At 36.9% G+C, this 23284-nt stretch overlaps 1 protein-coding gene across 1 annotated transcript; it reads right to left on the bottom strand.

Annotated features, from left to right (window-relative positions):
- Positions 1-369: 369 nt before the first annotated feature.
- SELENOT (selenoprotein T) lies at positions 370-23284 on the bottom strand. The gene is made up of 6 exons (XM_025913423.2): positions 23047-23284; positions 6382-6492; positions 5682-5808; positions 3579-3666; positions 1647-1800; positions 370-1118 (listed from the first exon to the last, which is right to left on the bottom strand). The coding sequence occupies exons 1-5, from the start codon at positions 23181-23183 to the stop codon at positions 1676-1678; spliced, it is 588 nt and encodes a 195-aa protein (XP_025769208.1). The 5' UTR covers positions 23184-23284; the 3' UTR covers positions 370-1118; positions 1647-1675.

Here is a 23284-nt window from a genome sequence, read left to right as displayed (position 1 = left end):
TCCTATTTCCACTTAATTACTTTTACAGTCCATCAGTTTACGTTTTTTGTTAAAAAAAAAAAAACTATCTTTTTAGAACTCTGGAAAGATATGAAATTCACTGAATAAAAAACTTTTCAATTTTGTTCCTTAAATATAATAAAATTCTGATATATGATGGTAAACAAGTTAAATTATTAGGCAAGTAGTCTCCATTCACCTAAAATTAATGTTGTAAAGAAGTTCAACTGAACTTTGAAATGAGTTTCAGTTATCCTAAAAATGGTAAATGACTTATTACTGTGTGTGAATCTAAAATGTGTTACTTATGAAATAACAAAAATTGAGGAAGACAATTTTAAATATAAGGTTAATAGGTACGCTGGGCAATAAATTCAAACTTTTTATTTAACTTACATCCGCTTAGTTTTTTATTGAGTTAGGTATAAAGGCCCAGTTAATCAACTCATTAGATTGGTCAAGGCAAGACACTTGAACTACATAACAGTATTTAAAAAGCAGTTGGTCTTTTAGTAATTCTCTGGTAATCACACACGCACACACGCACATACACACACAAATTGGTAGAGTACTCTAGATATAGGATTTCCCCCCATTATCTCATATAATGCACTGTTCACAATCTGCAGTGTTTTGAAAACTATATAAATTGGACATGACCAAATTAAAGATGCCTGATAAACTCTTATAAAGTTTTTGGGAACTTCAGCTGTATTCCCAAAAAGATCAATTTTAAACTATAAAAAAGGAAAATTCATATAAAATCACAACAGATTTAACAGACATCTTTGAAAAAAAGTCAAATTGTAACTCAATTTTCTACTTTTCCAAGTATGACTAAGGAAAAAAAAGGTACAAGTAGTAATGTCTACATTTTTTAAAAACTATTAACTGAGTGAATTTGGGGAAGAAAAAAAAGCTATACAGTATTATTGCACTCCACGAATGTGCAGAATTCCAAAATGTGCCAGCACTGAAAAACTGTCTTGCATTGAGGTTTTCCAAGAGGTACAACGAGCCTGCCAAGAAAGCATCTGGTCTGTACTAACAGCTTGCTGTCTTCAGTACAGGCCTTCATAATGTCAGTCACGCTGCTCTTGCAAAAAATCCCTTAATGTCTGAAAGACATAGACAAAAAAGAGTATTTTATTTCAAACTTCACTCTTATAAAATCAACTTATTAATAAGAAGAGAACAGAGAACATCTCTGCTAAGCAAAAGTTAACTAATATTCACCTCTCTGTGTTCACACACATTTGCTTATAACTTTTCTATCTTGACCATGTTAAAAGAATCTGCACACTCTTAGCAACTAGTTAGTTGCAGGTAAAGGGAAGATATGTATATAAATATTCTAGCGTAATATATCAATTCTGACCATTAGTAGGAGTTCAGAGTCCAAAAAATGACGTTACAGGCCCAGCTCTTAAGCCTTGAAGATAAAATTATTAGCACAACCTTACCTTGTTTTGGCAGGTCCAAAATGCTCTTGATCACTTAATCAATTTTAATAAAGAAAACACATCCATCTATTAAATCTTAAGTTGGGAACTCAAGTGATAATAGACACTAGAATATCTAGTACCTTGCTGATTTGTGATGAGAATGATACCTATAAATAGTTATTGTATTTTTAAACTACTTACAAAAGAGTTTTCAGTGCTGATAGGTGGGGCTATGATCGGTGATGTGGGATTGAATCCATATGCACATTGAGCTTCATTTCATTGTCAAGAATTTGTACAAGCTGTTGCATGGATGGGAGGTGACCAGATTCCAGCTTGGACCACACAGGCACATCTATAAAAATAAACAGTACCACCCCCTAAAATTAAAGATGAGTCTATAATAAGTGTTCATTCTACAAATATTTATTGTCTATATATACAGCTGAGGATACAGAAGTGAACCACAGAATTACATTTCTGTAATTACACCGTTGTATAGTTTACATTTCAGTAGGGGAAATATAGAAAGTACTATACAAAATAGCTACAAATCACAACTGTGTATTAAGAATTAAAAGCAGAAGATGCTGAGGGACACAGGGGAGGCTACAAAGGAGCCTTTGCAATTATTATTAAAAGTGAGAGGTATTATTAAAATTGAAAGGTATCATTAAAAGTAAGAGCTGAAACACAGGAGAAGAGTGCTGGTACAAGAGAGGCTGGATAGGTGAATGGGGACTAGATCAGAGTCAACAAACTATAAAGAGCCAGGAAGCAAGCATTTTCGGCTTGCAAAGACATATAGTCTATCACAGCTACTCAACTCTAATTGTAGTCTGAAAGAAGCAACAGGCAAAACAAGGGCATGGTTGTGTTCCAATAAAATCTTATTTAAAAAACAGGCGGCAGGACAGAGAGTGCACATGGCCATGGTTTGCTAATCCCTAGTCTACATCATGCAGGACCTTTTGGCTATGTTAAATGTTCTGGTCTTTATCTTGAGGACAAAGTAAAGCCACTTAATGAACTTGAGGCAGTAAAGCAATGAGACGAAAATGATGTGCATTAAAAAAAAGAAAAAAATCACCCCACTGTTTGGAACAGGTATCAGCAGATTTTTTTGTAAGAAGCCAGATAATAAATGTTTTAGGCTTTACAGATCAAGAGGCAAAATCCAAGAAATCACAAAGGTAACCAGAGAACTAAATTTCCACAAATTTTTTGACGGAACTCAAAACTTTAGGTAATAAACACTAAATTTTGAATTTCATTTAATTTCCTTGTGCCCTAAAATATTCTTTTGATGTTTTGGAACCATTAAAAAAGTGTAAAAACTACTGTTGGCTCATAGGTCATATATGACAACCTCTGGTTTAGAGAATGTATTAGAGGGTAACAAAATAATTATGGCGTGGACTAGAGTGGTGGTAATAAAGATAAAGAGAAGTAGATTTTTGAGAAATGTAGACGGCAGAATTAAGAATCAGACTTAGTAATCCATCAGATATGGAGAGTAAGGGAGAAACTGAGGTTATCCTAGGATTCTGACATCGGTAACTGGGTAGAATGATAATGGTGCCATTATAAATAAACAAGAAATGCCATGGGAGGAGCAAATTGGAGTACATAAGAATTGCAGGAAGCAGAGGCAATCAATAGATTGGGAGTAGGAGTTTAAGATTCCCAAGTATAGCACCTAGAAGAAAGATCTAGAACTCTGTTGAGTACATTCAGGAGTCATCATATGGATATAATTCTCAAGCCAGGGGAGATGAGGACCATAGAAAGTGATAATTTTGCATATTATGGAAAACAGAAAAGCCTAAAGGTCATTATAAATCATTTAAAATGTGTTACAAAATTCGGGGCGCCTGAGTGGCTCAGTCGGTTAAGCGCCTGAATTTGGCTCAGGTCATGATCTCACAGTTCGTGAGTTCGAGACCTGCGTTGGGCTCTGGGCTGACAGCTCAGAGCCTGGAGCCCACTTCATATTCTGTGTCTCCCTCTGTCTGCCCCTCCGCTGCTTGCACTCTGTCTCTCGCATTGTCTCAAAAATAAATAAACATTAAAAAAAAATAAAAAAAATAAAAAATAAAATGTGTTACAAAATGCAAATTATTCAGAACCCACCATTCAAAGTTATCTCAAATGCACCTGTTGACATACACTGGTTCTCAATCATGTTGCTCAAGAAGAAAACCATCATACATGCATAGACCTAAAAGAAAATATAATTAAGTACAACAGGCAAAGTTATTTTAAAGACAAAACAATATTACAACTGAAGACACAGTAATCTTTTAAATATGCAGACTCATTTTTATTTGGTAATGATTGTTTTTAAATCTACTTTAAAAGTTTCTATACAGACTATTATTGCTCTTCTATATGTTCAGATAACATATACAGAATAAGAAAAACGCATTCATTCACAGCCGTATACACACTCAAGAATATATATTCATAATGCAGAGACAGAATTTCTCAAGATCTCGTAATAGCCTTAATAAGTTAAACAAACAAATACCAGCATAAGAAGGGTTTATTTCACCATTTTTATAATGTAAGGTATGAATTCACAAGAGACTAGTGATGCAATAAAGAGCAACTCCACGTATTCAATACAACCTGTCCACGTTCCAAACAAATCGTTTTGAGTCAAATAAAAAAATTGGTAAGAGAAAGCACTTGCATATTGAATTACATTCACTTCCCTTTTGAATGCGTACCTATACCCTTTCCAAAGAGAAGTTCCCTGGTGGACAGAAAAGTTTTAATAAAATCACCTGACTAAAAGCAGGATGTAGTGAAGATATCAATTCACAGCAAGTTGTTTCAAAAAAAGTTAATAAAAATGCTCATAGCAAAAGAGAAAGCACTCTCCTCCCAGTCCCACTTGAACTAGGTAGGCTTTAATTTCTTAAAGGTTACTCTCGCATTTGGAAATGTCTATTTTCATGCAAACAATACACAAGGAAGTTGCATGAAAACTACAGCTTTCAAGTATATTCCTCTTCCATAGATCAATAATGTTATATGTCTTCAGAAGTAAAATGCACTAAAGATGGAATCAATAGAATTAATAAATGTAACACAAAACGTCATGAGTACTTAACTTCTAATTCTTAATCTTATGCATAGCAATCTTACTAATGACAGGGTAGAGACACAGTTCAGTGAGAGGTAGCACCTGATGATGTTTATTTTAAGAAGCCTTGCCTGTTACTGGAAATAAGTTTTTTCCTAAGGAAAAAAAAAAAAGCATAGCTATGTAGGAGTCCACTAAAAGTAGTTTCAGCCTAGAACTAAAGAACAAGACCAGAAACCAGAATACTTCTCAGAAGGAAACCTAAGAAGCAATCTCATCCGAGAGAAATAAAACTGTATTTCTCATAGCAGAAAGACCCTCCAGAAAAAGATGATTTTAAGTGAAACAAATGAAAGATATCTAAAAAGAACGTATGCTACAGCAAGACCCTACAAAGGAGAAGAGACAGCACAAGATTTGTATGTCTATTTATACTGATTGAACAGAAGAGTCAAAGGACAAGTAATAAAAACAGAAAATTTTAATAAGAACAAATCAGCAGAAATCCCATTTTTAATGTGAATAAACCCATTAATACCCATATTGTTTGGTATAAAAGCCTTCCATTCTATGTATATTATGTTTTTTGTATATGATTTGACCTAATCTATATAATCAATATCAGGTATTAAATTATTTTGTGCCCAGGTTCTACTAAAGTCACACCTCACTATCCTTCAAATAGTAAAAAGATGTGGCGCCTGGGTAGCTCAACCTGTTAAGCGTCCGACTCTTGATTTCAGCTGAGGTCATGATCTCCCAGTTCTTGAGTTAGAACCCTGTGTGGGGCTCTGTGCTGACAGTGCGGAGCCTGCTTGGGATTTTCTCTGTCCCTCTCTTTGTCCCTGACCCTTCCCCTCTCCCGCCATCAAAATAAATAAACTTTAAAAGAAAATAGTAAAAAGATAAGAGCTAATCATTCTTAATACATAAACATAAAAACGAAGGCCAAGAAAAGAAAAACAAATACAAACAAAAAACTAAGTCCAAAAACGGTTAAGTGTCTTGCCCAAAGATTAAAAAATGATTGAAGCTGAAATAATACACGTGGACAGGTGAATCAGCAACAAGTACACAACAATCCAGTAAAATATTTCCATTGACAACCTAAAAACCTACAGCTACCAAACTATTAAGTTACATACCTTATTTTCTTGGCCCCACTGCCAGATGCTAGGAGCTTGCATGCCAAAGAAAGCAAAAGGATCCTTGCCAACAATTATTAAGCCTATTAATACTAGTTTGAAGACTGACAGGAAAGATGCTATGTGTCTATCAAAAGAAAAAAATATATATAAATTCATCAGAAGCCACAATTTCTCACCTAATTGAAAAACTTCCTAACTCAAGTATATGTATACAGACATTTTCTAGACACCAAATCTGGAACTTACTAATTACAACTAGTGAAAAAGACAGTAACTAAAGTTCATTGTGGAGTTTTAAAACAAAACTAAATATCCTTTAAATGAATAAAAAATTAACTTGTAAAATTATACAGCATTAGCCTTTAAAAATCCTATTAACAGCACGGAATTTTACACCATTGACTTTGTATAAAAATTTGGGTGTTCATTTATTTCCAAAATAAAAATTATATAAGAAAACACATCTTTAAAAGATTGCCACCTCTGAAAAAATCCTCCTCTTTTCCTTCTTTCAGTAAAATTCTTCTAAATTTGGATCAAATAAACTTGCTATTTGTAAAAGAGTTTCTCTGTACATTATAACCAACTAAGAAGTTATAATAACCAATTAATTGAACCAATTCACAGAAGTTTACTCACCGAAGTGAAAAAAAAACTCAATAAAAAAATTACTTTTAAGTTACTGAAATTTACTTACCTATATATGGGTTGAGGGAGGTAATTTTCTCCTTCAATGCGGATGTCTGGGTACCGCTGGCTTATAACCCGCATGTACTCCTCAAACACCCGCCTATAACCTCAGGAAACACTGTAGAAAAATAAAAGTGCTTCCATTAAGTGCTTCAGAATATGCCTACACTTATTTTGCATTTAGACAAAGTCTAAAAATTGCCAGGATTAAAAGTGTTTCTAATGAACAGTGACAAAGTAATAATGATTGATGTTGGAGGATGGCAACATGGAGGTTTTTTCACAAATTTCACATATTTAAGTTACCTTCCCCCATGTATATCCATCTATTAGAACATTAAACATTACAGACTTGGGTTACTGTTGGGCAGCAGCAAGTATCTATTCACATATGTTAGCATATTTTGAGCTCTCAAATCACCTTGCTTTTTGGGGAGCTATCATTAAATATAAACACTGAAATGAAAACAACTCTTACACATCTAAAATAGAGACTTGCAAAACTGGGGCACAGAAAGCTTACAAAATACCAAGGCATGAGATATGAAACTTTGGCTCTTATTCCTACTCTGCCCCTAACTGGGCAAACATGCCTGCTCAATCACAATAAAAGTAACTTAAAGAACTCTTAAATCCCTTCTTACTCTACAGTTGCTTCTACTTTACAAAGAAAAACAAAGATTGGGAAGATAATTTTCAACAATATGACAGCAATCTATATCATTACTCTAGCAATTAAGTCAACAGCATCCAATATCGTCATTAAAATTTCTGAACATTAAACTGTGGATATATGACAGGCTTCCCCAGCAAAAAAAGGGAAAAAGGCCACCAGAGTGCATATACAGGCAAAAGGAAAACTTTATGACATTGATGAAAAAAATTAAAGACACAATAAAAGACATCTCATTTTCAGGGTTCAAAATTCATATTGTTGGGGCGCCTGGGTAGCTTAGTCAGTTAAGCGGCCGACTTCAGCTCAGGTCACGATCTCGCGGTCCGTGAGTTCGAGCCCCGCGTCGGGCTCTGTGCTGACAGCTCAGAGCCTGGAGCCTGTTTCAGATTCTGTGTCTCCCTCTCTCTGACCCTCCCCTGTTCGTGCTCTGTCTCTCTCTGTCTCAAAAATAAACGTTAAAAAAAAAATTTAAAAAAATTCATATTGTTAAAATGTCCATATACCAAAAGCAATCTACAGATCCAATGCAACTGTATAAAAATTCCAGAAATAGAACAATCCTAAAATTTGTATGGAATCAAAAAAGAAAAAAAAAAAGCAAAAAAACAGAATAGCCAAAGCAATCTTGAGAAGAAAGAACAAAGCTGGAGGCACCATGTTTCCTTATTTCAAACTGTATTACAAAGCTATAGTAATCAACTATGTATAGTAGTAGCACAAAAACAGACACATAGATCAATGGGACAAAATCAAGAGCCCGGAAATAAACCCACACAAAAATGGTCAATTAATTTACAATAAAGGAGCCAACACTGAAAAAAGGGTAGTCTCTTCAACAAATGGTATTAGGAAAACTGTCAGCAACATGAAAAGAATGAAACCACTATCTTCCATCATACATGAAAATCAACTCAAAATGGATTAAGGACTTGAACATAAGACCTGAAACCACAGACCTCCTAGAAGAAAACATAGTTGGTAAGCACCTTGACATTGGTCTTGGCAATGATTTTCTGGATTTGACCCTAAAAGCAAAGGTATAAAAAGCAAAAAATAAGTAAGTGGGGGCCTATTTCAAACTAAAACGCTTCTGCACAGCAAAGGAAACTATCAACAAAATGAATAAGCAACCTACAGAATGGGAGAAAATATTTGCAAATCGGGTATCTGAAAAAGGAGGTTAATATCCAAAATATATAAGGAACTCATACAACTCAATAGCCAAAAGTCAATAATCTGATTAAAAATGGGGAACCAAAGACAACATAAAAATGGCCAACAAGGGGCACCTGAGTAGCTCAGTCAGTTAAGTGTTGGACTCTTGATTTCGGCTCAGATCATCTCACAGTTTGTGAGATCGAGCCCCATGAAAGGGCTTGGTATTCTCCCTCTCCTCTCTCTGCCCCTCCTGCACTCAAGTGCACCTTCTCTCTCTCTCTAAAAATAAAAAAATAAAAACACATTTTTTTTAATGGCCAACAGATAAATTAAAAAGTGCTCCACATCACTAATCAACAGGGAAATGCAAATGAAAACCATAGGAGATATAACCCCACACTTGTTAGGATGCCTATTATTTAGGATGCCTATTATCAAAAAGACAAAAGATAGTAAGTGTTGGGAAGGAGGTGGACAAAAGGGAATCCTTGTGCACTGTTGATGGGAATGTAAATGGTGCTGCCACTATGGAAAACAGTATGGAAGTTCTTCAAAAAATTAAACACAGAACTACCATATGGCCTAGCAATTCCGCTTCTAGGCATATATCCAAAGGTACTACTATCTTTAAGAGGTATCTGCACCGCCATGTTCATTTTAGCATTACTTACAAATAGTCAAGACATGGGGGCGCCTGGGTGGCTCAGTCGGTTAAAACATCCGACTCTTGATTTCAGCCTGGGTCACGATCTCACAGTTCATGAGTGAGATTGAGCCCCACGCCAGACTCTGTGCTGACAGTGCAGAGCCTGCTTGGAATTTCCTCTCTCTCTCTCTCTCTCTCTTTCACACACACACACACACACACACACACACACACACACACACACACACACAAATAAATAAACTTAAAAAAAAATAGTCAAGACATGAAAACAACTTAAGTGTCCATGGACAGATGAATGGATAAGAAAATGTGGTATAAATACACAGGGGAATACTATTCAGAAAAAAAAAAAAAAAACTTCTACCATTCGCAACAACATGGATGAAACTTGAGGACATTATGCTAAGTGAAGTAAGTCAGAAAGAGAAACACAAATTGTATAATCTCATTTTTGCACAGAATCTAAAAAAGCCAAGCTCATAGACATGGACGCTGGTGGTTGCCAGGGGCTGTGGAATAGGCAAAATGGGGAGATGTTGGTCGGAGGATACAAACTTCCAGTCGCAAAACAAATAAATTCTAGGGATCTAATTTACAGCAACGTGACTATAGTTAACAAGACTGTATTGTATACTTGTAAGCTGCTAAGGGAATAAATATATGTTCTCACCTAATAAAGGTAATTATATGAAGTGATGGATGTGTTAACTAACCTTATTGTGGTAATCATTTCACAATATACATGTATATGAAATTATCACCTTAATTATACATAATTTCTATTTGTCAATCATAGTTCAATAAAGCTGAGAGAAAAACAGGAGGCGGTACCGCCAAATCAACAGAAGAGCTTACAAACTCAGGTAGGATTGTTAAGCATTTAGGTACATTAAATTCTAAGTTAAGGAACACACAAATATAAAGCAATGAAAGTACAGAGGAAGCAGAATCAGTAATTAAGTGACAGTAAAGTAAAATGTAAGGTGCCAGCTTTGTCAATCACACTGTTATCAAGGAAAAACATACCAACCGCCACCACAGGCGTCAGGTTGATATGTGACAGGGCATAACAGTCCAAACATTAGATCTCAATTTAAGAAAACTCATTTTTCAGGAAAAACAAACAAACAGAAATTCACCTGTTTGCTTTACAATTAATACTTCCTCTACCTTCAGAATAAAAATTTCACAAGAAATTAAGTCCCTAAAAAGTATGAAATTTTTGCACATTAAATTTTGCACTATTAAATTCACCAAATAGTAGTATTTTGTCACAAATGCTTTCTCTACAAGAAATTTTTAATGGTGCTTTTGTTTTGAGAATATTACAAAAATAATCTAGCTCACCTATATGCCTAACTACCTTGAAACCAAGATATGCCCCCTGATGTCAATGGCTCTCAAGTTTGCATCAGTATTTACAATGGAGTTAATTATCTAAAATGATATTCTCTTAACTTTTAATGAAATATTTTGAGAGCTAGAGACAAAGTTAATTGAGTTCAAACTTCTTTTTTAATAGACGAAGGGGAAAAGAGGAAGCTCAGAGAGATGAAGTGACTTTTCCACAGTTATACATCCATATACTTATTAATTCACTCACTCAAATACTTACTGAATGCCTACTATATATAAGTCACGCACTATATTAGGCACTGGGTATGTAGTGATGAGGGACACAGATACGGTCCCTGCTCTTAGTCAGGGCTGAGAGACTAGAACACAGACTTTGTGATTTAAGATCCTAGCCCCTTCCTCTAGACCCCAATAGAACATTTAGGTGATGCAAGAGCTATCTTTCCCTAAGTCCAGGAAATAATTCCCTTTGGTGACAATGCCACTAGCAAATACCCATACAGTCGAACTCCTGGTGACAGAGATCTCCGAGGTTCTTCCATGAGGAAGACCTATAGATTCTCCCTCTGGGAGAGCTAAAAACCTATGGACCCCAAGAAGTCCCTCGTGTTTGCTCTGGAGTTCCAATCCTTTGCCAAGGGAAGCCCAAAGAGGCCTAGCTAGAGAGGTGTATTTACATGCAGGCAACACCTCTGGTCAGATTCCTCCTAGTCACCTACTTTTCTGGCTACTGTGCTCAGAAGCCCAATTCTATCCTTGGTTCCTCCAGTCTCAAGTCTTCGGCATAGTCTCAGACCTCCAGATCAAAATCCAGATAGAATCAGCTCATATTCTTGAAACCCAAAACAGACTTTAAAATTGTACCTTTCTTCAAATTTCCAGTTATAAAATGCTGAAGTCATGAGGATGTAATGTACAGCATAGTGACTATAGTTAGTATTAGTGTACGGAATATTTGAAAGTAGCTAGGAGAGAGGATCGTATAAGTTGTCATCACAAGAAAAAAAACTATAACTACATATGGTGACTGCTTTAACTAGACTTACTGCGGTAATCATTCTGCAATACATACAAATAAGGAATCTTTATGTTGAACAACTGAAACTAACACATTATGTCAATTATACCTCAACAACAACAAAAAAAAACCTGTACCTATTTTATTTCTGAAAAATGAAGCAGTTTACAAAATTGACACAACATATTTTTTAGATGAGTTTCCTTACATCTAAGTAAACTTTCCTCCCTATATTTGTGTCCAGAATTGTGAAGAAAAACTAAAGAAACTTTTCCCTGTATAACTGTTTTCCCCCAAAGAATTTTTCTGTTTTGAAATAGCTATCTCCACTGCTGACAGATGTTTTCCAAAACAAAATATAACTAGTGTTTATCAGGTGGGCAAAATGTTAAATTAAAGGCATACATGGTAAGGAGCCAGTTCTCATTCCACTTCTACTACCACACCAGCTCTTTCAACTTATTCCATTCTTTCTGCATCCATGAGTAAGACTTTGACTTTCAGTAAACCTCTAATACATAAATATGTGAACATGCTAAATATATGCTGCCGCCGATGTCTCTTCCTCCTGCCCCAGGACCAAAAGTCCCTAAGAAGTAGACTTAAACTTTGAAATCTTAACGTTAATTCCTAATCACTTTGCAAATCTCTAGTAATCACTATACAGAGTCGACTTGTGCAATTGCCTAATTTAAAATACGTTTTCACGGTACTTTTCTAAAAGAAAAAACTTGCATACAAATGAGATGATCTACATGTAATGGACAGAAAGGATATTTAGGAAATAAAGGAAAATGCCTTGTCTGTGCTACTTCAAATAGATTCTGTGCTTTACTAAGTCTATCATGTTTACAGTGTCCTGACTCATGATGGCAACCACCCCACTTTTCCCCTTTCTATATTATGTCTGCCCCTAACTGTAGTCAAATGCTTGCTTATATCAAACTTGAGTCTATCACTTGATTTCAGCTCAGGTCATGATCCCATGGTTTGTGGGTTTGAGCCCTGTGTCGGGCTCTGCACTGACAGCATGGAGCCTGCTTGGGATTCTTGTTCTCTCCTTCTCTCTCTGCCCCTTTCCAGCTTGCTTGTGCATACACTCTCTCTCAAAATTAAATGAACTTTAAAAAATATTTTAAAAATGAAACAGGGCAAAATCTCAGATATTTATGAAATAAATACTGATGATTTCTTTCTATTTTTAGCATCTCTTGAATAAACCTTCCCCTTTTATTTACAATAATCTCCTCGGGACACCTGGGTGGCTCAGTCGGTTGGGGGTCTGACTTGGGCTCAGGTCATGATCTCATGGCTTGTGAGTTCGAACCCGCATTGGGCTCTGTGCTGACAGCTCAGACCCTGGAACCTGCTTTGGATTCTGTGTCTCCCTTGCTCTCTGCTCCTCCCCCACTTATGCTCTGTTTCTCTCCCAAAAATAAATAAACATTAAATTAAAAAAAAAAATAACCTCCTCTCCAACAGTCTTCTCACCCATACATAGGACTGGATCCTGTTTACATAATGAAACCAACGCCTGCCATTGTTGACAGTCCAGAAAAATGCAAACCTGTCAGAGGAAGGCTTGAATTCCCTGACTAAAAACAAAGAAATGGGATTTAAAAAGTGACTATCTCCCCAAAGGTGAACATTTAACACATTTAATCTTTCCAAAGGACTGATAAGTCAGTCTTCAGAGAACCAGAGAAAAATAAAGTACCTTTTCTTGAGAAAAAAGGACACGTGAGCCAGGGAAGATTGAATGACATCTCAGACTTTCCAGTTTTCTATTCTAGCCTGTCTTGAGGCCCTGCTGCATCCTTGCCTTTAGGTTCACGGACTATTCTTCTAACAATTTTAAAATGCATTTTCAAACATATTGTTCAAACCAGTTCAAAAAGGTTTCTGCTACTTGCATCCCAAGAATTTCAACTAAATTTCTCCCACAGTGCACCAATAAAATCAGGAAGATATTTTGTAAATACTGTGCTCTCTGATTTGTCTATAGCATTGCTCAGTCCAACAGCTCACTGATCATTGAAAGCTGTGTCTTTACATGTATGTAATCTTTATTTCTCCTTGTTCTATTTAGTAGATGAAGTGCTATAATATAAACACGTGTCTGGTGCATCACCTGCTCTAAGTGCTTTAAGGAATGAAATCTGCAAGGTGTTCTAGGAACTACACAAGAAACAAGGTATTCAGGGAGTGAAAAACAGACTAAAGTCATAAATGTTTTTTAAAAATTGCAAACAGGAGTGCTTATACACTCTGAAGACCAAAATGTGGCCCAGAACTCGTTCAGTTTTTTAAGATGAGGCAGAAGCGGCACCAAAGAAGTATCAGATTAAGGATCAGTATTGTACGAAATCAAGTGATTTCCCTTCCAGCTACCTTACTCTTAGAACACTACAGTGGCCACCACAGTAAAAACGCACACACAAAATATGACTAATGTGACTTCTAAGATTCCTGGCTTCTTTACTGAGTTTATTCCAAAGATTTGACAAACCTAAAATGTGATTAATTATCTTTTTCTGTTCTCTTCCTTCTTTTGTTTTATTCTTGAGGTCATTAGCTTCTAGTTTCTCTATACCATTGACGTAACATTTCAGGAATTCTGCTGCTGCAGACTATTCCACCAAGAATTTATAAACTGCTTAGTTCCTCAGCTCTTCCTGGGGAAGGAATTTTCTGTTTACTCTGGAAAACACTTTTTATAAACTGATTTATACAGTATGTAGTCACTCAATAAAAAGCACTCAATAAATAAATAGAAATTCTTTGTCGTGTCTTAAAATACTTTATATATATCAAACTTTTATTCTTTTCAATACATTTTTTAATTAGAGATATGATTCACATGCCACAAAATACACCCTCAGTTTATTTTTTATCAGTTGTCAGAGAAACTGGCAAAAAAATATATCATGTTCTGTGCTAGTTCAATGGCCAAACTAAAGAAGTCTCTGGGCTGCTTTATTGCTTTCCTATTTGACCTGTGCATTAACCTGCTGGTTGTCGACTGATTTCACATCACAGTAGAATAAACTCAATAAAAAAGCCAGGAATCATAGAAAGAAAACCACCAACAGGACAATAAGTTGTAATAATCAAAAAGGGTGTGTTGGATATCAGAGCAGCAGAAAGAAGACTTGCAGTAGTATAATGAATTCTGGAAGTTTAGCCCCACCAGTAGAGGTATAGAGGCCAGACCAAGAACATTACTGATAAGGGTACGTTCAAAACTGAAGTTTTACATGTATTATATTCTATGCCCAACAGCTACCAAGCTGGAACAGAGGCTAACCAGGTAAAAACCTACTAGAAATGAACACTATTAGGTGATATCAATCTACATTCCAGTTAGGAATATAAAGGCAGGGAGGGGGGAGAGGGGCAGTCAGGTTATCTCAGGGCCAACCACAGTGGACTGACTATAAAAGGTTGTACTCACTTTTTCAATAAATATTAACTGAAGACACACAATAAGAGATAGAACCCAAGGCAGACAAAAATTATGCCTTTTTTGCCTGGCAACATTCTAATAAAGAAGAAAAAGTGAACTCATTAATAGTCTACTGGAGAAGATACACTTCAACAACTGGTAATATCTGAAGCTGTTTCTCTTTTGAGAAACAGGGAGGACAAACAGAAAAAACAAAACAAAACAAAAACACCTAAGGGACTACGAGAAAAGTGTCATAAAACAAAAAAGCAGAAATAGCAAATAGAAAAGATTCAAAATAAGAGCCTATATCCAAAAATATTCTTCTGGAAGAAGCAGAAGGATGAGAAGAGGTAAGGAAGCACTATAAGAAATCCCAAAACCAAAAAGCAGAATTAAATATTTTGAGGCCCTAAAAAAATATATATATATATAATGGGTAGAAAACTGAATAAGTGATAGAAGATAAATAATCAACAAAAATTACAGAAGATCTGAATATTATCATTAACAGATTTCACAGCTATATCAGGTTTCATTTTCAATAGTAAAAAAAATCCCCGATAGCCCAAAGAACATTTACAACCAATGACCATGTTAGGTCACAAAGAATGCCTAGGAAGTAGAAATAGCAAATGTCATATTCTCTGATTAAAGTGCGATAAACTAGGGGCACCTGAGTAGTTCAGTCGGGTCAACATCCAACTTCGGCTCAGGTCATGATCTCACAGTTCGTATCCAGCTCTGCTGACAGCTCAGAGCCTGGAGCTGTTTAGGATTCTGTGACTCCCTCTCTCTCTGCCCCTCCCCTGCTCACACTGTGTCTTTCTCTCTCTCTCTCAAAAATAAATAAACATTAGGGGCGCCTGGGTGGCGCAGTCGGTTAAGCGTCCGACTTCAGCCAGGTCACGATCTCGCAGTCCGTGAGTTCGAGCCCCGCGTCGGGCTCTGGGCTGATGGCTCAGAGCCTGGAGCCTGTTTCCGATTCTGTGTCTCCCTCTCTCTCTGCCCCTCCCCCGTTCATGCTCTGTCTCTCTCTGTCCCAAAAATAAATAAACGTTGAAAAAAAAAATTAAAAAAAAAAATAAATAAACATTAAAAAAAATTAAAGTGCAATAAGCTAGAAATTTTAAAAAACCCAATCTACTTGCTGGAATGGGGGGATTGCGGGGTGGCTTAAATGGGTGACAGGCATTAAGGAGGGCACTTTTCAGGAGGAGCACTGGGTGTCATCTGTAAGAGATGAATCACTGGGTTCTACTCCTGAAGCCAAAACTACACTGTATGTTAACTAAATTGAATTAAAAAAAAAAAAAATCCAACCTACTACTTCAAGCTCTTCTAGCAGGAATATTAGCTAGTTTAACTATGTCAAAATTTAAATGGGATACCCTTTAACATAATCATAATACTTTATTTCTGTGGATTTAGTTTATAGAAATTATTGGACCAGTACACAATATATTCAAGGATATTCATCTTAGCAAAGTAATTTTGTGAAAAACTGGGATCAACCTACGTGTTAACCAATAAGGCACTAGTTAGATAATTTAAAGAACACTCATCTTATGTAATACTGTGCCTGCTGATGCATCTCCCTATTTACTGACAGCAAATGATAAGTGATGAAGGAGAAGGCAAATTAAAAAAAAAAAAAGCCTATGACTATGAACTCATTTTTTGTAGAATTACATAATACAGTATTGTGTGCAGAGTCGTCTTGAGTCTCTTCAAATATTAATAGAGAGCTACAAGTATTTTTTGCTTTCTTATATGTACTTCTGAGGGGAGAGCAAATTATGTGATCCCAAAATATGCCACTTTGGCATGTGGCTTATTTTGAGCTGAAGGTAATCTAGACCAGGCAGACTCAAAACAAAACAAAACAAAACAAAACACAAACAAAAAAACCCCCAACTTACTGCTCCCTTAACTACCTGAAAGAATTTAGATAAGGTGCCTGAACCAGACAGAAAGCTGTTATCAGAGGTAACTTTTTATCTGTGGCAAGGCAAACATCTAATTACCAAACATCTGCTCTTCTTATTGTCCTGTGTCTCTCCCCGCCTTTGAAGCCCCAGGCTTAGCTGAGGATACTGTATAAGCCTCAATTGCCCCACTTGTTCTTGCATCTCATATTTTTTATGGGGCTCTCATAAGCATGTAATTAAATGTTTTTCTCCTGTTCATCTTTTAAGTCATTTTGATGAAGAGACCAGCCAAAAGAACCTAGAAGGGTAGAGGAAGAATTCTTCCTCCCCTACACTTCTTATTATTTTTACAAGAAACATGTATTATGTTTATAGCCAGAAAGTTAATTTCATTTTGTAAAAGATCAAAGTCTTCAAGTTTTCAAAGATTTACTTACCAAAGTTCTCATCACAATAAAAGACGATGAAAATAATATATTACAATAATAAAACTTGACAAATGGTAGCATTTACACTGTACTAAGACTTTTTAATTGATTATCTGCCTCCTTTATTTCCTGTCCCCTCTCCCCGCTTTGTGCTGACTCAGGCTCCATTTACATATGATCTTCCTTACTTCTATAAAGCTCTTTCTCTACATCTCCTGGTGGTTTCCCCATACCCCTCTAGATTTCATATCCTCCTCTCAAAGCCTTCCAACTCTCCTTGAATAGATAATCCTTCTTTGCACTAGGTTTTTAAAGCCCTCTATTATGACCTCTTTTAGAACACTGAACAGAAAGCTCTACTGTAATACTGTTTAACATGTCTGTCTCTCCCACCAGACTATAGGTTTTCAAACATTATTGTAAAAAACTAATTCTTATCTCCCTAAATACTGGACAAAAGGGGAAAACGGTGGCATGAAAAAAAGGGGCATAAAAAACAAGGAGCTGATTATGAGCAGTTCTTGCAAAACCCACATGGCAAGATTTCTTCCTCACCAATCCCAGGCTGCACCCCCATCAAGGTAAGTCATGTGAAAACAGGATTTGATTTCCCTTTTTGGAAAGCAGAAAAGGTGACAATCAGATGAACCAGGAAGTTCCAACTACACTCTTCAGTGACAAAGGCAGAAATGAAACACATATGTATGCTTTCATTTTTTGCCATGAAGCTTCCTAACATATAAAACAGAGTAACAGAATTTTAAACGTTACTTGGCATGCAACCAATAACTTCATGTTAGAGATGAAAAAATTGAGAGCTAAAAAGATTCAGTAATTTCCAGAAAGTCATTCAGAAGATGAGGCAGATCAACTTAGAACCTGGGCCTCCAAAGCATTAGTCCAATAAATGCAGTTTCCCAGTAACTATACTATTCAAAATTTATAAGGTTAACTTGGTGTTTCCAAATGACACATTCAATTTGATTTCCACCACTTACCTTAATGGCAAATGGTAAGGAAACAATGTTTCCATTTTCTGTAAGAGGAGATAAAACCTTTAAAACCACTCATATTTTACCTACTTCTAAAAGCTTTGGACTGAAGTACTTTGTTCATTATTATTATTATTATTTTAAACAGGCTCCACATCCAATGTGGAGTTTGAACTCACCACCCTGAGATCAAGAGTCACATGCTCTACTGACTGAGCCAGCCAAGTGCCCCTTTCTTTGCTCATTAAGTAGAGACAACTATTATGTGTACATTATTCATTTAGATACTGCAGTTGTTTGTTGTTTAAATAGTAAAACAAAAACAAAAACAAAATGGTGACTAAGTTCTACATAATTATGGAAAACTTTAAAAATCTATTATAGTGGTAGGTGTGGCAGCCAGCATTTCGTTTTTCTCTAATCACACTCCATTAGTTCTCTACTATCTGGATCAACTTACTCATTTATTTCATTGATTCCAAGAAGTACACTTCTCCTATTTAGCATCTGTTTAAAAATCAGGATTTATCTTATAATCATTACTGTGTCCCAGTTTAAATGGCACTATTTTTTTTTTCCTTCTGAGTGGTATATAAAATAACGTGTAACTTATAATCCATCACATCTTAGGTTTGGTGAAATACAGTAACTGGTATTTAAGTTTTTAGTTTCAGTTACTATGGCTATTTTGGGGAGATGAAATTTCTTTGTAGGATATTCCCATTATTGTATTTTAAAAATTCAGGGTTCCTCCCTTTCCTTCTCCCTCTCTCCCTCTCTCTCTCTCTCTCTCTCTCTCTGTCTCTCTCTCACACACACACACACCCATAAAAATGGTCTCCTTTAACATTCTAGTGAATGGCACAGTACCACGCCAGAACTCAGCAGCCATCTTTGACACCTCTCACTCCATGCATCCTCTCCTTCCCCCCAAATATGTAACTTATCATGAAAAACTGCATCTCGTAAAGATCTTAACCTGTCCCTTTACATTCTATTTCTACCACCACCATTGTATTCCAAGCTCCATCATCTCTCACCTGGGCAACTCCCAACAGTCCCCTTAAATGGTTTCCCCATACTTATTCTTTGTCCCCTATAATGTCTTTTCCACAATGATCCTGAGCTTTTCTTAACATGGCCTGCCAGACCTTCCTGGGTTTGTGCCACCTTCTTTTTGGTCTTTGAGGTCAGCAGCCTTGGCTTCAAGCAATTATGTTCTCTTTACTACAAAGCCAGTGAACCTGTTATTCCCATTGCTTGAAAGCTCTCTGGCAATAAATCTTACCCTTTAGATCTCAGTTCAAAGTAGGTTTCCTCATGAAAACCTTCCCTGATCCTCTGACTAGTTCTCTCACACAACTATTCCTTTATAGCAGTTAGCACAATTAGAATTTTGTGTTGTCCATGGATTAATGACTGCCTTCCATTCTTGCCTAAGATGTCTATGAGAAAACCGAATTCCCAGCAACAAAGTGCCTGCACAGAGGAGGTGCTCAAATATTTGTTGAATATGCAAATATTAGGTCCACGGTAACTCACGATCTGTAGGACTCACAATTTCTCCAATTTCTTCAATTCAGCCTTTTACTAATCTTAGTAAGTATCAACATCCAAATCAGTCTTAGGGCTTTATTTTCTTGCCTCCATACCATGAAAGCAAAGGCTGAGTTGATATAAATTTAAATACAAATCTGTTCTTGTAGTAGTTGTTTCATTTACCTCTAAAAAATACTGTGTGTTGGTTGTCCTAAAATTATAGCAGTGGATTCTTAAATTAACCAAAATTAGAAAATTCTGCTGCACTCTGCTTACATTTTGAAATCTCAGCTTTATTTAATCTACTATTCTTAGTGAATCAGTTGTCAAATACTCAGATAAGTATTAACTGTAAAGAGTTGTAGCCAGTAAGCTCTTTAAATTACAAGTGATTAAATGCTGTAGGTCTGACTACATGTTAAATCTCAAATATGAAAAAAATAAAGCATGCATATAAAAACATCATGCCAAATGGTACCTGTCAGAATACATTCACATACAGAATGCATTTATTCATAAAAGACACAAGAAAGGAAAATGTTACAAGGGAACTTTATTTTAAGCTCTGATTAGAGAACTTTCTTTTTTTACGTTCAATGTTTAAACATCCAAATAAGCAAGATAAGTTTTCTCCCAAAATAAGAAATCAGTTGTCATCAAACTTATCTAATTCTGTCACTCCGTCAATTAACATAAACTGAAGACTTACGTATATAAAGTAATAGTGCGCATTTCTGGAAGTTTCATGAGGGATCACATCTATATTGTTCACCATGGTATCTTTAGTCCTGATACAAACAAGTCTTGAATGAATATTTACTGAAAAAGTACATGAATGTAGAATAGTAAACTTTGTTTTAAGCTATTCCGCACACTGATCTCTCTCCCTTTAATTTCACTTATGTGTTGTGCTGTTTTGTTCTTTAGCAATTATAAAAGTGGTACAATTAACGGATGATATACTGAGCTACAGTTAAAGAGAGAGTACTCATAATAAATATAAAGGAGGACAAAAGCAATTGAAAGTAAGGTAAAAATAGTTCTCTCCTTTGTTAATAGTGGTAATTAGTGAAAAATTGCCTTTTACAGCACTTAAATTTCAAGGAGAATTCAAAGAATTTTCACAGATTTAGCCTCAATCGTTTTAGCTTCCTCTCCTCTCCCAAAACTGCAAATGAATGTCCAAGAGATTCTGCCAAAACAAGAAACCCAATATTCAATTTACTATACACAGATTAACCTCTTGGGGAAAAAGTAACAAACAACAAGCTAATTTACCTGTATATGGAGGGCATACTAATAAAATTGTTTCCCATGTATGACTAAAACCAAACAAAACTGATTTCCATACATAACATGCTCTGGGTTACTGAAAAAGAAAACTCTTATTAGACTTTTGGGACAAGTCTGTACTTTAAAAGAAAGAAAAAGAATGAAAAAAATTATGCATCACAAAATCAAATGAAGTACCTAAAATTTTTAAAAAGTTGAGAGGAAGAACTGGATGCCCTTCCCAGAACATTTTGAAAACTTTGCTATGAACATCCTCAGCGGAAGGTGCACTTGTTAAATTATTGTGACAAAGGGGCACCTGGGTGGCTCAGTCGGTTGGGCGTCCGACTTCAGCTCAGGTCACGATCTCACAGTTCGTGAGTTCGAGCCCCGCGTCGGGCTCTGTGCTGACAGCTCAGAGCCTGGAGCCTGCTTCACATTCTGTGTCTCCCTCTCTCTCTGCCCCTTCCCTGCTCATGCTGTGTCTCTCTCTGTCTCAAAAATAAATAAACATTTAAAAAAATTTTTTTAAATTATTGTGACAAGTATCCCAACAGAAGCAATTGTAAAAGAAGAGTATTTTGGAAAAGTACAAGTGAAACCAAGAGATGCAAAAGTAGGAAAGAGAAAAATTACATAACTTGGAAACTGCACTCTTTTTTAAACTACTTACATCCAAAGTTTCACACTTAATCCTTAACAATAATTACAGATAGTAAAAATGACTGCCACTCTCTAATTTTTAAAAATTATGGAAAAAGTTGGAATGGTCAAGCCATAACTTCCATTTACAGTTTTTACAGTACGTTACAGAAAATGATATATGCTGGCCACACAGTAAACAGTTCAAGGAGTTTGTTGTTGTTTTTAATCAAGAAACTTCTAGGTTTTTATAGTTTTCACTCCAAAATAAAGTCTCAACATCTCACTTTCGGACTCTATGGGTCACTTAAACTGAATTTTAAAATTTTAAGTATTTGCGTACTCTTTAAAGATTAAGCAAAAAAAAACCAAAAAAACAAAAAACGGCTGGGTATGCAGAAAATCTAACCTTTAATACACTTACGTTAATAAAGTTTTAAAAAGCCAATTTTAACTGCATTATGGCCAACACCAACACTCCAAAGTACCATGACTCTGAAAATTTACTTACCTAACCATCCTATCCTGAAGAAAATACAATCTTTTGTGATACAGGATTCTAATTTCTACAATTTTACTATTTTAGTTTAGCCTTTCAGTCTCCCCCAACCCAGTTACCTTATTACATGCATTATTGCTCAAGTTCTAACTTAACTAGGTAACAACAAAATCACAGAAGGAACAACGTCGACAAATGCCAGGTTTTTTTTTCTGGTTCAGGGTTTTGTTTTTGCTTTTGTTTTTTTGTTTTGTTTTGTTTTTCCATTTATCTGAATGCATAAGATAGAAAGGTAGAAAGACATGCCAGGTCAGGCAACTCCAGGGAGGGGGCTGTAGAGGAATGGGGGAGAAAGATAAGAGTTGTTTGGGAGTGACCGTTGTCAGAAGAGCAACGTGCTCCTTTTCAAAGACCTTTTGGAAATTGCAAACTGAGAATCAGCCTCCCAGGACCTCTCCTCGCCCTCCAGCTGTCAGAATCCCCACTCCCTCACTCAACAGTCGACCGGGGAAGGTCCAGCAGAAAAGGCGTCTATCCCTCGTGGGTCTCCTCCAACGACCCGAATTAACCTTCGCCCAGCGGCGCAGCGACGGCGCCCGGCAGAACCCCGAGAAAGGGGAGAGGAAAAGGGAACCGGGTGGCAAACGCTGGAGCTCCTCCACCGACGCTGCGCCAACTCGTGCCCACCTCCGCAAGCAGCCAGGGTGGCCATGGCGTGACGCCGCCAACCGGTCCTCCGTACTGACAACTGTCCCCACCTCTTCGCCTTTCAGTATTTAACCTTCCCTTGCCCTCCTTCCCCACTCCCACCATTCTAGGAGGCAAAAAAGAACTGAGCGAAGTGAGCGGTTATACTTGGAGAAAAGAAGGGCAGCCTGACAGTCCCAGGAAGGCCCTCTGAAAAGGCAAGCTGCGGAAGGCTGCTGGCGCCGTTCTTCCGGGCCAAGGGGGAGGTTCAGCCCGCTAGGCCGCAGAGCCGGGGCCTCGCCTGGCGACAGAGGCCGAGCAGAGGCGCGGCGGCACTGCCGGGGCCCGGCGCACATACTCACCAAATCTGGAACTTGAGCAGCGGCCCCGTGGCGTACTGCATCTTTAATCTTTTGCTAGGCACGCCGCCCAGGTTGGCCGAGGCATCGCTCCGGATCACCGCCGACGCCGCCACCAGGAGAACTAGCAGAAACCTCATCTTAATCGAGCCAGCCACTTCGGCCGCCCTCAAACTGAGACTGCAGCCAGCCCAAGGCCGAGCGGGAGCCGCGAGCAGCTCCCCACCGCGCAGGCGCGATC

This window comes from Puma concolor, chromosome C2 (assembly GCF_028749965.1).
Source record: "Puma concolor isolate L17-30 chromosome C2, mPumCon1.1.hap2, whole genome shotgun sequence".
In the NCBI taxonomy this organism is placed as follows: domain Eukaryota; kingdom Metazoa; phylum Chordata; class Mammalia; order Carnivora; family Felidae; genus Puma; species Puma concolor.
Note: the sequence above shows the minus strand (reverse complement) of the source record. Positions and strands in the feature narration are given on the sequence as shown.